At 39.0% G+C, this 14,115-nt stretch overlaps 3 protein-coding genes and 1 long non-coding RNA gene across 4 annotated transcripts in view; all 4 read right to left on the bottom strand.

Moving 5' to 3' along the window:
- LOC103513956 (RNA polymerase I-specific transcription initiation factor RRN3) overlaps positions 1 to 5,710 on the bottom strand; it is a 15,701-nt gene extending 9,991 nt beyond the window's left edge. The window contains exons 1-2 of the mRNA XM_026826947.1: positions 5,550 to 5,710; positions 4,541 to 4,804 (exon numbers count right to left, since the gene is read on the bottom strand). Coding sequence (XP_026682748.1) covers positions 4,541 to 4,789 — 249 coding nt within the window. The 5' untranslated portion in view covers positions 4,790 to 4,804; positions 5,550 to 5,710. The remainder of the gene's footprint in view (positions 1 to 4,540; positions 4,805 to 5,549) is intronic.
- Positions 5,703 to 9,202, bottom strand: LOC103513946 (phosphatidylinositol 4,5-bisphosphate 5-phosphatase A-like). Its single transcript, XM_026826827.1, has 7 exons — positions 9,193 to 9,202; positions 8,955 to 9,127; positions 8,544 to 8,662; positions 8,367 to 8,454; positions 7,319 to 7,368; positions 6,097 to 6,295; positions 5,703 to 5,960 (listed from the first exon to the last, which is right to left on the bottom strand). Exons 1-7 carry the CDS (start codon positions 9,200 to 9,202, stop codon positions 5,703 to 5,705), a joined length of 897 nt encoding a protein of 298 aa, XP_026682628.1.
- Positions 9,203 to 10,002: 800 nt separating this feature from the next.
- LOC113469260 (inositol polyphosphate 5-phosphatase K-like) lies at positions 10,003 to 11,654 on the bottom strand (the record flags this gene model as incomplete). The annotated part of the gene is made up of 2 exons (XM_026826821.1): positions 10,003 to 10,220; positions 11,481 to 11,654. Coding segments are annotated over 2 exons (357 nt in total), but the record flags the coding sequence as incomplete, so codon positions are not given.
- Positions 10,557 to 11,205, bottom strand: LOC113469339. Its single transcript, XR_003392793.1, has 2 exons — positions 11,071 to 11,205; positions 10,557 to 10,599 (listed from the first exon to the last, which is right to left on the bottom strand). It is a non-coding gene; the product is annotated as an uncharacterized LOC113469339 (long non-coding RNA).
- Positions 11,655 to 14,115: the final 2,461 nt, after the last annotated feature.

Below are 14,115 nucleotides of genomic sequence, written 5' to 3'. Positions count from 1 at the left end.
AAATGATGGTTTTGTAGTATGCAAGCACGTCATGGATAAGGAAAAAAAAAAAAAAAAAAAAAAAAAAAAAAATATGGGGAAAACCTTATTAAGATCCCAAAAAGCCTACTAAATCTGGGAGGCTATTCCCTAATGTTTTAATGTATGTCTTTAATTTTTTGCCTAAATCTGTCCAATTTTTTCCTTTGGTTCATTAAAAATAAATAAGTTAATAGGGGATTGTTGGACTCCTCCTCTGGGCAACATAGTTATATCTTTTCCATTTTTGTCAGGGTAGATAGGTTGTTGTTCCATTTTTGTCAGGGTAGATAGGTTAAAAAAAGGGAACTAACATCTTAGGTCTTTGCTCCAATTAATGTTTCCTTTTTCACTTATGATTCCAGGAATATTAGGTCTCACTGGTTTCTACGGTTTTGGATTCTATGTGCTTGCTGTCATTGGCCTATGGGTCTTGTTACTCATGAGAGCTGGATCTAAATGGAACCGATACTTCCTCAACAGGAAATCCCTATTAACCAATGGTTTTGTTGGAGGACTGTGTACATATGTATTGTTTTGGACTTTCTTCTACACTATGGTTCATGTATACTAGAAGTCATAAGTGTTTATGTTGGGTGGGTTTTGTGGGAATGGGAATTTATAAATTAGGGTGACAAGTGGATTGCCTCACATATGACAAGTCAAAGTTTGTGGGAATACCTCCCAAATCAAAGTTCATGTGTTTATTTTCCAATTCCCAACCAAGGCATGGAATTTTATTCTTGCCTTTAGTGATTAAGATGGACTAATCTAAAATATATACAGTCCCTTGTGTAACTGGAATGGGAATTTATAAATTAGGGTGACAAGTGGATTGCCTCACATATGACAAGTCAAAGTTTGTGGGAATACCTCCCAAATCAAAGTTTGTGTGTTTATTTCCCAATTCCCAACCAAGGCATGGAATTTTATTCTTGCCTTTAGTGATTAAGATGGACTAATCTAAAATATATACAGCCCCTTGTGTAACTGACTGACTCACTCACTCATACTAATTCTAATACACTTCTAGATGAGCTAGGAAGATGCGGTTTTCACCATTGGATTCCTTATTTTTTGTACATACTGGGAAACAGATTTGCGGCCAGCAAAACTTTTCCTACGTTTACTTAATATTTTCTCTCGCGTTTAGTTTTCATTTCTTCGAAACAAGACTCAGGGACGATATTAGTTTTCAGGGGCGAAGCCAAGGGAGCGTGAAGCGCGACCTCATGCTCACCCCGTGAAGCCCCCGGGAGCGCGCAGCGCGACCGTAAATAAGGGAGCACGAAGCGCGACCCCGTATGCACAACCCCGCGTAGCGAACACGCGAAGCCCCCGGGGGCCCTCCCGAGCACGAAGTGCGAGTCGTCATCTTATATCATTGAAGGAGTGATAATTTTTTTTCAGGATGGATAATATGGACAAGAGGGTTTGCAGTTACAATAATATCTTGAAGAAAGAGGCTACATGTCTTAATGACTAGTATGTATGACATGAAAGTAAGCAACATATATTGCATATGATTTGTATCTGAATCGCTGCCCAATTTGAATAATATACCAGCTATCAGCTATTAAACTTAATTAAAAATAAATAAATAAAATAAAAAATGACTAGTACATGGCAAGAGGGTTTGCAGTTACAATAATATCTTGAAGAAAGAGGCTACATGTCTTAATGACTAGTATGTATGACATGAAAGTAAGCAACATTGCATATGATTTGTATCTGAATTGCTGCCCAATTTGAATGTATACCAGCTATTAAACTTAATTAAAAATAAATAAATAAAATAAAAAATGACTAGTACATGTTGTATTATAAAATAATATTGCACATGTAAAAGTTTATATTCAAATAAAAATAGAAGAGATCCTTAAAATTTAAAATACATCAAATGTACATAACATATTAAATTATTTGTTTGTGTTTGTATTCATAGCTGCTAATTTTTGGTTTACAAGGTTTGGTCAAACTGTTATGATACCCAAGGATTGGGTAAAAATTGGTAAATAGAAAACATCATGAAAAAATCTTTATGAAAAAAACAGCTTTCTTCAAAAGAAAGATGTTTTTAAAGTTACATTAAATAAACCATTCTCATTATTAAAGAGTGAAATATTGGTTGATCTGATTAAGGGAAGAAAAAATGCTATGTTTCATAAAAATGCTTCTTTTTTACACCATTTTTCAACACATGATGTTGTTTTTCTTTCATATTTGGCAAAGACTTGCATTCATAAACAAAACTTATGAAAAAAACAGCTTTCTTCAAAAGAAAGATGTTTTTAAAGTTACATTAAATAAACCATTCTCATTATTAAAGAGTGAAATATTGATTGACCTGATTAAGGGAAGAAAAAATGCTATGTTTCATAAAAATGCTTCTTTTTTACACCATTTTTCAACACATGATGGTGTTTTTCTTTCATATTTGGCAAAGACTTGCATTCATAAACAAAATAATGGTGGATTTTACCACCTTCTTTTCAGCCTCTAACAGCCTGTTAGCTTAACAGCCCTGTTAAGCCTATACAAATCAAATGGAACTTAACAGGCTGTTAGCAGGCCTTCTAAGGACTGAAAATATATTGGTGAAATTCACCCAAAATGTCTTTCTACCTGTGTGAAATGTGGCAAAATAAAAATCTGACAATTCCTAAACCATCACTAAAAGTACAACAAAATAAAATATTTACAATCTTTAAACCTATTTATTGATACATGATAACCCTGTTTAAGTTCACCTTAAGTCATACTCATAACACTACAGATCTCACCACTATGAATTAGATTCACAATACTTTCTCCTGGTTTTAAACAGAAGGAGGCAAAATACCATTGGACCAACCACGCCCCTATTTTTAATTCACTGTTTAAAGTTTAAACTTTAAACCAAAAGGATTGACCAATCAACAATCGGGATTTAATCAATATTTAATCCAATTTGCTTAAATTAAATTGTCTTGGATTAAATTTAAATTTATACCTGGGGCCTTTATTCAAGATCTATTTCTACCATTAAATATGGCCTCAGTAGTATTCAGTACATTTTGAGCTCCGTTCCTTAATTCTGTAGTTGGACGTTCTGTGTCATCGATGTTGACAACTGCTTTGTAATTTTCATCACATGCAGAATTAGGTATTGAATGAAGCTCCCAAATCATAATCTCTAGCTGTCCAACTTTCTTGACTTGGCGGTCATTTTCTTGTGGAAAGTGAGTTTAGTAATCTGCGATTCTTCCTCTTAATCCCAGTCGTATGATTACATCGATGTCGATGTCCCAACCTAGGGTTGGGACATCGAGACGAAAACATCGATGTTCGATACATCGATGTTTTTAAAACTCGATATATCGAGTATCCGATATATCGTAATCAAAAACATCGATGTTGACATCGATGTTTTTGTTCCGATGTATCGATGTTTTCAAAACATCGATGTCGATGTCCCAACCCTAGCTGAGTGTACCCCAAAATAGCTTGCTAAGAAGTAATGTAAGTACCTCCCTATCTGCTAATCCCAGTGGCAACAAGAGAAAAGAGACTATCCCCTGTTTGTGCTTTTTTATCGGAATAATTCAACTCAATTTTCACAAAAGAAAACCCAGCCTTACCCATCAAAGCGAAGGAAGAAAGCACCGCAGCACTAAACAAGATGTGAAATGCAAAATATCATAATCTCTTCAAGGAACAGGTAGTCTGCAGTAGTTGAACATTGCTTCTCCATCAGGAAGAGAGATTATAGGAATATCCTCACCATTTCTACAGGGAAATAGTTGTCACTGGGCTGAGTGTACCCCAAAATAGCTTGCTAAGAAGTAATGTAAGTACCTCCCTATCTGGTAATCCCAGTGGCAACAAGAGAAAAGAGACTATCCCCTGTTTGTGCTTTTTTATCGGAATAATTCAACTCAATTTTCACAAAAGAAAATCCAGCCTTACCCATCAAAGCGAAGGAAGAAAGCACCGCAGTGGCGCTCAAAATGTACTGTCCGTATGTCACCAATCCAGGTTATACGAGCGGTCCAAACTCGACCCGCTGTCCACCGCTTTAAAAGCGTTCGAAATACCTAGCACATCGGTCGTACGATTCGTAAAATACACGAGCCTATAAAAGCCAGGCCTGCGAATGGCGGAATCGGGGAACGGTATAACGATAGATTCGAGGGGGGAAGCTTCGACAGGTTTTCCCGACTGTATTCGGGAAAGATCGGGATTCCGAATTTGTTGCGCGCCTGGTTCGGATTTTCCCGACCTTGGGGAAATGTTGTTCTGCACAGATCGTACGATTCGTAAAATACACGAGCCTATAAAAGCCAGGCCTGCGAATGGCGGAATCGGGGAACGGTATAACGATAGATTCGAGGGGCGAAGCTTCGACGGGTTTTCCCGACTGTATTCGGGAAAGATCGGGATTCCGACTTTGTTGCGCGCCTGGTTCGGATTTTCCCGACCTTGGGGAAATTTTGTTCTGCACAGGCCCTATCTGCCTAAAGAACAGTTCCACAATACTAACCTGAACTACAAACTCTGAGTCTTGGATTATCCTGATGAGCACGTCATAATCTTTCTGTTCCTGCTCCTTGTAGACATTCTTCAAAACTGACTTCACATCCAAGTTTTTCAATAATTCAAATCGGACAGCCTTTTGTTTTTCAACATTGACTATCCTTGCTGGCGGTGGTACATTGGAACGGGCTGAACTATTCGATAAGGAAGATTTTTTGGACAGAGATGACTTTCTCCCTGAACTAAACACAGACATTTTGACTGTCAAGACCTGAAAAGAAAATATGGACAAAAGATAAAGGTCTTTAAGTGGGTATTCTCTTTCTCTTGTTTATTGGAAGTGAACGTGAGTCCACATAGGACCATCCTCATTTTGGACAGAGATGACTTTCTCCCTGAACTAAACACAGACATTTTGACTGTCAAGACCTGAAAAGAAAATATGGACATAAGATAAAGGTTGATAAGTGGGTATTCTCTTTGTTTATTGGAAGTGAACGTGAGTCCACATAGGACCATCCTCCTTCCTTGAGTACAAAGATCAATGTAGGGAAGTCCTGGGGTTCATTCTCTAATCTCCCAAAAAGTCTCCTGTTTACCAATGCAGAAGAATTGACTTGGGTCATTTCCCTCAAAAACATAAATATAGGATAAGGAAAGTAAAAAAGTCTAAAAGACAATAAAAAATGTTTTCATTCACAAGTAAAGGTCAAATTGACACGAAAACCCTGAATTTCAATCAATAGATTGGAGTGGGCCATACATATTTACATGTCTTTCCCAATTTCCTATTGAACATGGATCTTGCATCTAAGATCTGAAAAAGGACTACTTAGGTAATCAAATAACCCACATTCTACAGAGAAACACTTCAACACCAAACCATTTGCCAGTTGTGGTTTAATATGCAATTTGATTTCCTTCTCACTAGGTACATGCTGGAAATTACGTTGTGGTGCAATCTGATCTGAGTAGCAGTAGGTAGCACATGGCAATTTCATTCAAATTTTACTTACGTTTACATTGCTTTCACAAGCGTCAATGGGGGTTTGCACTTGTTTTAAAGCACAATCAAATAACAAAGATAAAAGTTTAACAGATAATAATTATCAAGGTCAAGGAGTCAAGGCTGTTTAAATTTTAGATTTCAGGAGAAAATTTGGGAGATTTCACTTCAGATTTCTCTGCACAGAAACTTCGGTCCCGTTCGGTTTATCTCGCGAAAGATCGGAATCGTCGGAATTCTCGTCTGATTCGGAGTTTTCCGATCTTTGAGAAAAGTTGATGTTCACGGAGACTTTGCGTTTGTTCGTTTTACTTCTTCTGGAATTCGGACTAGATGGAGCGTCTGATTCGGGTTTTTTCGATCGTGTTCGGGAAATGTCGTTGTCCACATCTTCGGGTTCGCTCGACTGACTTCGCGTAAGTTCGCTATCATCACTTGTCGCGTTGTTTTCCCCCTCTTTTGACTGAGAAAACACATCCGTGTTCTGTCTTAGAAGAGAGTGGGACGGTTTTCTAGGGAACAAACCGGAGTTTGTGGAGGTACATGGGGTTTGGCAGTTCGCTATCATCACTTGTCGCGTTGTTTTCCCCCTCTTTTGACTGAGAAAACACATCCGTGTTCTGTCTTAGAAGAGAGTGGGACGATTTTCTAGGGAACAAACCGGAGTTTGTGGAGGTACATGGGGTTTGGTGGGCAATGTCGATCCCCTCTTCGTCCAAAGAGAGGGGGAAAGAGAGGTCCGTTGAAGAGAAGGGGTTGTGGTTTAATATGCAATTTGATTTCCTTCTCACTAGGTACATGCTGGAAATTACGTTGTGGTGCAATCTGATCTGAGTAGCAGTAGGTAGCACATGGCAATTTCATTCAAATTTTACTTACGTTTACATTGCTTTCACAAGCGTCAATGGGGGTTTGCACTTGTTTTAAAGCACAATCAAATAACAAAGACAAAAGTTCAACAGATAATTATCAAGATCAAGGAGTCAAGGCTGTTTAAATTTTAGATTTAAGGAGAAAATTTGGGAGATTTCACTTCAGATTTCAGCAAGTTTTATTTTTCAGAGTATGCAATAAGCAATATGCAGTACGACACGCAGATTTTTCGCCATTGTGGAGAAGTTAGCGCATGACGTTTACATTGCTTTCACAAGCGTCAATGGGGGTTTGCACTTGTTTTAAAGCACAATCAAATAACAAAGATAAAAGTTTAACAGATAGGTAATTATCAAGATCAAGGAGTCGCTGTTTAAATTTTAGATTTCAGGAGAAAATTTGGGAGATTTCACTTCAGATTTCAGCAAGTTTTATTTTTCAGAGTATGCAATATGCAGTACGACACGCAGATTTTTCGCCATTGTAGAGAAGTTAGCGCAAGCTTAATTTTGCTTAGAGAAGGGGAGAGGGATGTAAATGTAACAGATGTAGTCGTCCAGACTTGAGAAGTTTTCCTGTGAGGGGAAAAGAAACAATCGTTAGGTCAACTTGAAAAAAGCAACAGTAATGTATACTTAAACAATAAAAATAATTGAATTGAATTGAAAAACTTTCTAAAAAAAAGTCCTGAAGCAGTGGACGACTTGAGGGGACATCCGGCTATCGTGATGTAAGATACGTATCAAAGGAAGAGACGAACGTGTAGGTTTTTATTTTATTTTATCCATCAGAGAACAATTTCTCGTGGGGTGGTGGAAATTAGACTAATTTTGGAGTCGAGATCAATATGAAAGAAAGTTTCAGTTGTAGGGGGGATCGAACCCTCGACTTAGCGCAGAGAAGGGGAGAGGGATGTAAATGTAACAGATGTAGTCGTCCAGACTTGAGAAGTTTTCCTGTGAGGGGAAAAGAAACAATCGTTAGATCAACTTGAAAAAAAGCAACAGTAATGTATACTTAAACAATAAAAATAATTGAATTGAAAAACTTTCTAAAAAAAGTCGTGAAGCAGTGGACGACTTGAGGGGACATCCGGCTATCGTGATGTAAGATACGTATCAAAGGAAGAGACGAACCTGTAGGTTTTTATTTTATTTTATCGATCAGAGAACAATTTCTCGTGGGGTGGTGGAAATTAGACTAATTTTGGAGTCGAGATCAATATGAAGGAAAGTTTCAGTTGTAGGGGGGATCGAACCCTCGACTTAGCGCTGACAAGGCAGGCACGCTGCCTTTCAAGCTAACTAGGCTGAAAAAGGTAAACTGGTCTTTCTTGGGGACCTTAAACAAAGAGACCAGTGGCTCGCTGTGGGACTACAAATAGGGACCAGAGCAGCCAAACCCTAACCAGCCTTGCTAACTGGAGGTTACAAAGGGGTTTATCATGCTTCAAAGGAGCACAGGTCCTCATGATGGTTGACTGCGGTTCGGAACGGGCCAAGTAATCTTGGCTAGAGACCATCAACCCCCCTCAGTGCAGCTCCACCACAACAACAAAAACAACAGCAACAGCAACAATTAGACTAATTTTGGAGTCGAGATCAATATGAAGGAAAGTTTCAGTTGTAGGGGGGATCGAACCCTCGACTTAGCGTTGACAAGGCAGGCACGCTACCTTTCAAGCTAACTAGGCTGAAAAAGGTAAACTGGTCTTTCTTGGGGACCTTAAACAAAGAGACCAGTGTCTTGCTGAGAGGACTATAAATAGGGATCAGAGCAGCCAAACCCTAACCAGCCTTGCTAACTGGAGGTTACAAAGGGGTTTATCATGCTTCAAAGGAATAGCACAGGTCCTCATGATGGTTGACTGCGGTTCGGAACGGGCCAAGTAATCTTGGCAACCCCCCTCAGTGCAGCTCCACCACAACAACAACAGCAACAAAGGTAAACTTACGGGGAACACGCCAATCCAGTCCCACGGGTTGGGCTGATAGCCGCCGCCAAAGTACACGGTGATGTTATTCCGATCGTCTAGTGTCCACCTGACTATGGGATCAAATGCTACGCTGGCCAAGGCTGATAGCCGCCGCCAAAGTACACGGTGATGTTATTCCGATCGTCTAGTGTCCACCTGACTATGGGATCAAATGCTACGCTGGCCAAAGATACACGGTGCGGTACAGCGTCGCGACGTACTCTCTCAGAGTCCACTGGGGGTAGACAGCCGGATGAGAAGATTGTAGGGCAGATCTGAAAATAATAATAAAAAACAAAATTAAATAAATAAAGAAATCACAATAATAAAATAGTCAAAATTTTCATGGATTATTCTTTGTGGTAAAGCAAAGAATAATAATAATAATAAATAATCAAATCATGAATTATTTCTTTTTGTATTTGTATACTTTTGTACAGGAAGGATAAATTTCGAAAAACGTCTACAATTTTTTTCGATGGTGGGCATCGAACCCGGGACCTTCTGAATGGCAAGCGCGTTACCACCGAGCTAGCCATGCCTTCTCTTCATCCTATAAGAATTTACCTTAATTTTAAACTCGGCTAGCACAGGCTTATGGTCACTTGTACCGTAGTCTTGTAGACTTGTATATTTGAGCTGTTCCAGCGATAGTTTTACATCTTCATAGTTATTCTCGTTCACTTTGTACAGGATTCTGTCTGTCCAGGCACATCGTCTCCTGAAATTGGGAAGAAAGACTCATTTTTTTTTATTTTCAATACCACACTTGTCTTATACCGTCGGCTAGTAATGGGTACTGGGCAGTCCCACATATCTCTCACTTCTTAAAACGATAAGATTATAAGAACTTATTTATACTGAGTGCGTAAAGAGACTTTCCAGTCCTATGCTGGCAGTGTAAACAAGGTAATTATATTCTAATTCCAGCTCAAGTTCAAGTACTTACCAAGTACTTATTGGAAAAGATTCAAAAGTGGGAGGAGAATCGTAAAATTAGAAGAAGAAAAATAAAATTTAAAGAACGGTATAATTAATATTTAGGTAAAATTAATATTTATTTAATGCTTGAATTTAATTAATACTTATTAACCTTCTTAGAAATGGTTTCGATTTATTTACCTATGGGCACAGACAGACAGACGACACCGAAGCGAATACAATAGTCCGTCCCTTATACCTTTTTAGTCCGTCCTTCCTTTATTATTACAATAGTAATAAAAAGGTATAAGGGACGTATTGTATTCGCTTCGGTGTCGTCTGAGAAAGTTTTAGATAACCCTTCAGTCGATCATTTAAGACCGGTTTTAGCGTCATCTATGGTTACGCTGAGCAAGGCCAATAAATGGATGGGTGACTTGAACCTTATATTGGGAATAAAGGGAGAACGGGCTCTAGTCTTGATTTTAAATCATTACATAAAAGTAAAATCAAAAAATCAAATCAAGAATAATAATAAACTGAATATTAAACAAATTAGGTATGTACATAGGTACTGATTTTCTCTAATCACTACGGGCTAAAAAATTCCCGGAGGGACGGACCCTGCTTGTTCTCTTTGATTTCGGGACGATAATATTGTCGTTGAACTTCAAACTACTCCACTGGAGGGAAAAATCTTAACAATTTATTTATTATTGTACTCAGTACTCACTCATGGTAAAGTATGCGTGTAGACTCCTTGTCTACAGTGAAGCTCTGTTCCCGTATCACAGTATTGTAGTCGTTAATGCGCTGCTTATTCTGATGGTCATGCGCAGCAAAGTGCGCATTCACTACGCACAAATTGACGCCGTATATCTCTAGACGCAGACTAATTGCGCCCTTGTTACCCTGAAGAGAGAAAAGCAAAATTATTGCAACAACCATTGCGCATGAAAGAAACGAACTAGTCGTCAATGCGCTGTTTAATCTGATCTTCATGTGCAGCAAAGTGCGCATTCACTACACACAAATTAACGCCGTGTATCTCTAGACGCAGACTGGTATTTAAACTGAACCTTTTGCTATTTCGACTACGCACAAATTGACGCCGTATATCTCTAGACGCAGACTGGTTGCGCCCTTGTTACCCTGAAGAGAGAAAAGCAAAATTATTGCAAAAACTATTGCGCATGAAAGAAACGAACTAGTCGTTAATGCGCTGGTTAATTACTACGCACAAATTGACGCCGTATATCTCTAGACGCAGACTGGTTGCGCCCTTGTTACCCTGAAGAGAGAAAAGCAAAATTATTGCAACAACCATCGCGCATGAAAGAAACGAACTAGTCGTTAATGCGCTGCTTAATCTGATCTTCATGCGCAGCAAAGTGCGCATTCACTACACGCAAATTAACGCCGTATATCTCTAGACGCAGACTGGTATTTAAACTGAACCTTTTGCTATTTCCTTAGGAAGGGAAATTTCAGGGTTTAAAGTTCCCCAGCCAGACACCCTCTATCAATCAAACAGTCCATAAATGTTCCATCATAGGACGGGTCGATGTACGAAGCCTCTCCACCAAATTCGATCTTTGTATCTCTGCTCCCTCTTGATATTATTCCAATTTCCTCGTTTTCTTTGAATATCAGCTCTGATGTCATCACTATATCGATACCTTGGTCTTCCTCTTGGTCTCATACCTTCCATTCTCATCTCATACAGACACCCTCTATCAAACCTCAAAAAACAACAACTTACCCACAGGCCCATAAGTCCTGTCCTGGTAATTGCGGACTCCATGTTCCTCAAATAATTCAGATGTTTCCTCAAACAGAACACGTTGAGTAGTATGCCTACCAGACGAACTGTTCTCACTTTCACATAATCATGTGGTGATAACGCAGTCCTGAAAATTTCAACAGAATTAAGGAGGGGAAGTGAAATGAAAAACACGCAGCAACACGGGGTTAGAATGAAAAACAGGGCTTTATTTGCATTCATCCGTCAACATTTAATCCTTACCTATTTATCTTGGTTGTCTTGTATTGGTAATCTAAGTGAGTAAGAAAGAAGTTTAACCCTTATTGAGTTCCGACAGGTTAGGGCCAATATTGAACAAGTTCTACCGTTTTTGCCAAGCGTGTGAGACTCAAAAAACAACAACTTACCCACAGGCCCATAAGTCCTGTCCTGGTAATTGCGGACTCCATGTTCCTCAAATAATTCAGATGTTTCCGCAAACAGAACACATTGAGTAGTATGCCTACCAGACGAACTGTTCTCACTTTCACATAATCATGTGGTGATAACGCAGTTCTGAAAATTTCAACAGAATTGTTAATTTAGACTCTTTATTGGTTATAATTTACTGTAACAAATACAAGAAATTACAAAAAGCGAAATTATTGCCTGGAGCAATCTCTACCATTCAACCCAGAATGATTATATCATGCCCGGATATTTTCTGATCCAACTTTTCCGTTCTCGTTTCGTAGATTTGTAGAACTTTAACCCGTCCTTTAGGGCTGTTTGTCCCTAATCCTAAGCCTCTGAGTGGGCTGTTTGTCCCTAAACCTAAGCCTCTGAGTGGGCTGTTTGTTCCTAAACCTAAGCCTCTGAGTGGGCTGTTTGTCCCTAATCCTAAGCCTCTGAGTGGGCTGTTTGTCCCTAAACCTAAGCCTCTGAGTGGGCTGTTTGTCCCTAAACCTAAGCCTCTGAAACGCGCTGTTAACTTGACGTTCACTTGGCGTCAGGAGTGGGGGTAAAAATTGTGGAAACCAAACAAAACAAAAATGGCGGAACTGAATGCTACTCGAGAGTCGCTTCCGGAATTTAGGACGCGGGGTTCACTTGCGCCATCTCGGGATTCTTTTTTTTTTTTAACTCACCCAATAAAGTAAAAGTCGGGTAACTCATTCGGTGGAAATCGGCCAAGATCAAGCAATGTTCGAACATTTTCCCCGGGCGGTCGTGTTGCGACGTTCCAAGTAATGAAATATAAACTGCCGATAGAACACAAAGAACAGTAAAACATTAATTGGTTAAATTTATAAAAATGATACAGTGGGTAACCCTGTAAAGCCCGAGAATTTGAAGCTACCCTCTGAGCAGCTTCAACAGGTCCCTTGAAACCCTTAAAAAAAATAATAATAAAAAAATAAAAAAAAAAGAACTATGAAAACAATCATATGATTTTGGTTTTGTGAACAAATAAGACCAATAAGGGGCAGTCTACCATGTAAAAATCCTCCAGTCAGTTTCATTCTAGCAGTTAGTATAAATGGGGTATATTTTCTATTCTATTCTATCCTATTCTAAAAAGGCTGGCTTTCTTCAGTTTTTCCCCCCTTCCCTCTTCGCTTTAGGGACGAAGAGCCCTCAGCAATTTCCCTCTATCAAACCTCGAAAAAGTGTTTTTAGCGTCGTGAGGTGGTGACTTTGACCTCACATAGCCTCGGTAGTTTTTCCTTCTTTTAAACGAAAAAAAGAAGGGAAAAAGAAGTGTGAAACATCATATTATTTATTACAACTTCGACAGTACCTAGGTACTTTAATGTCATTAACTCATTACTTCCCGAGTCAAGTTCATTGGTGAGACAGTATAAAAAATGACATTGAACATTCCGCTTTACAACTCTACAGTGCGATTTATTGTGGGTACCAATATGTTTAAAAATAAATGAAAATTGAATTATTAAAAAAAAAAAAAAAAAAAAAAAAAAAAAAATCAGACGTTTACATTACTTTCCTTGCAGGAAAAAAAAAAAAAAAAAAAAAAAAAAAAAAAAAAAATCAGACGTTTACATTACTTTCCTTGCAGGATAAGAAAAGTAAAAAGAGGTTTGATAGAGGGAATTGTAGCTGCTCTCATCGCCCCGAAAGCGAAGAGAGGAGGAAAATAGGATAGGAAAAAGCCAGCCGTCCCGAGAATGAATCTTATCTGTTTAGGAGAAGATCCGCTCCGGGCGGGAATCGAACCCGCGACCTGGTACCCTCCATGCTAACAAGAATGGTCCATTTTACTTTTACTTATAATGGCCAGCCTAGTTGTTTTGATGGGTAGGTAGAACGTTTGCTTTGTGAGCGCTAGGTCGTGGGTTCGTTTCCCGCCCCGAGCAAACTATATCCCGAACAATTAATGTTCCCTCTACGATTTCGGAATAGGACCTCCGCTGTTACAGTTCGCTCTATCATATCTCTTGATGAAAAAAACCTCATTATAGTGTGTCCAGATCAATGTGACAGCAAAAAATAGGCATTGTTGCCAAACATGTCACATGTGCAATGGTAGAGAATCTCTAAAAGGGGAAGCTATATTGCACAGTGCTTCATCCGACAGTGAAACAAAGTCAGGTAAGGCGATATCCACCTTACCTGTTCTGGAATCCAACCTCTGAACTTAGAGCTACCTCTGCATTTTAGAAGAGAGAGTTTATCAAAAATAGACCTTTACCTGAATTGCAACAATGTAAGGATTTCCTGCAATCTGATTGGTTCCTTCATTTTGGGTTGATGACTCATTGCTGTCACATTGATCTGGATGAACTATACCTCTATTTGTCCCTACCAGTATGTGCCTAACCTATCAGTAAATTTACACGAATAAAATACGCCTACAATCCAAAGAGAGAAAGAAATTTATTCGAATGCCTTTTTAAGCGCTGGGTCGCTGGTTCAATAGCCGTCCGTCACGAAAACAAGCTGGGCCCGTCCCTCCGGGAATTTTTCAGCCCGTACTTTATTCGATCGTGGTTAAAGAAAATCAGTACTCATGTACCTACCTAATTTGTTTAATATTCAGTT

The sequence above is a fragment of the Diaphorina citri genome, unplaced genomic scaffold, assembly GCF_000475195.1.
Source record: "Diaphorina citri unplaced genomic scaffold, Diaci psyllid genome assembly version 1.1 scaffold42, whole genome shotgun sequence".
In the NCBI taxonomy this organism is placed as follows: domain Eukaryota; kingdom Metazoa; phylum Arthropoda; class Insecta; order Hemiptera; family Psyllidae; genus Diaphorina; species Diaphorina citri.
Note: the sequence above shows the minus strand (reverse complement) of the source record. Positions and strands in the feature narration are given on the sequence as shown.

Bases quoted from the DNA above. Each gene is read 5' to 3' on its own strand.
- LOC103513946 (XM_026826827.1), bottom strand. The intron at 8,663-8,954 runs GTAAATTCTTAT...TATTATTTTCAG, and splicing joins TAGCCGAGTTTAAAATTAAG to ATCTGCCCTACAATCTTCTC. The intron at 6,296-7,318 runs CCCCTTCTCTGC...ATTAAACCACAA, and splicing joins TGTTACATTTACATCCCTCT to CCCCTTCTCTTCAACGGACC.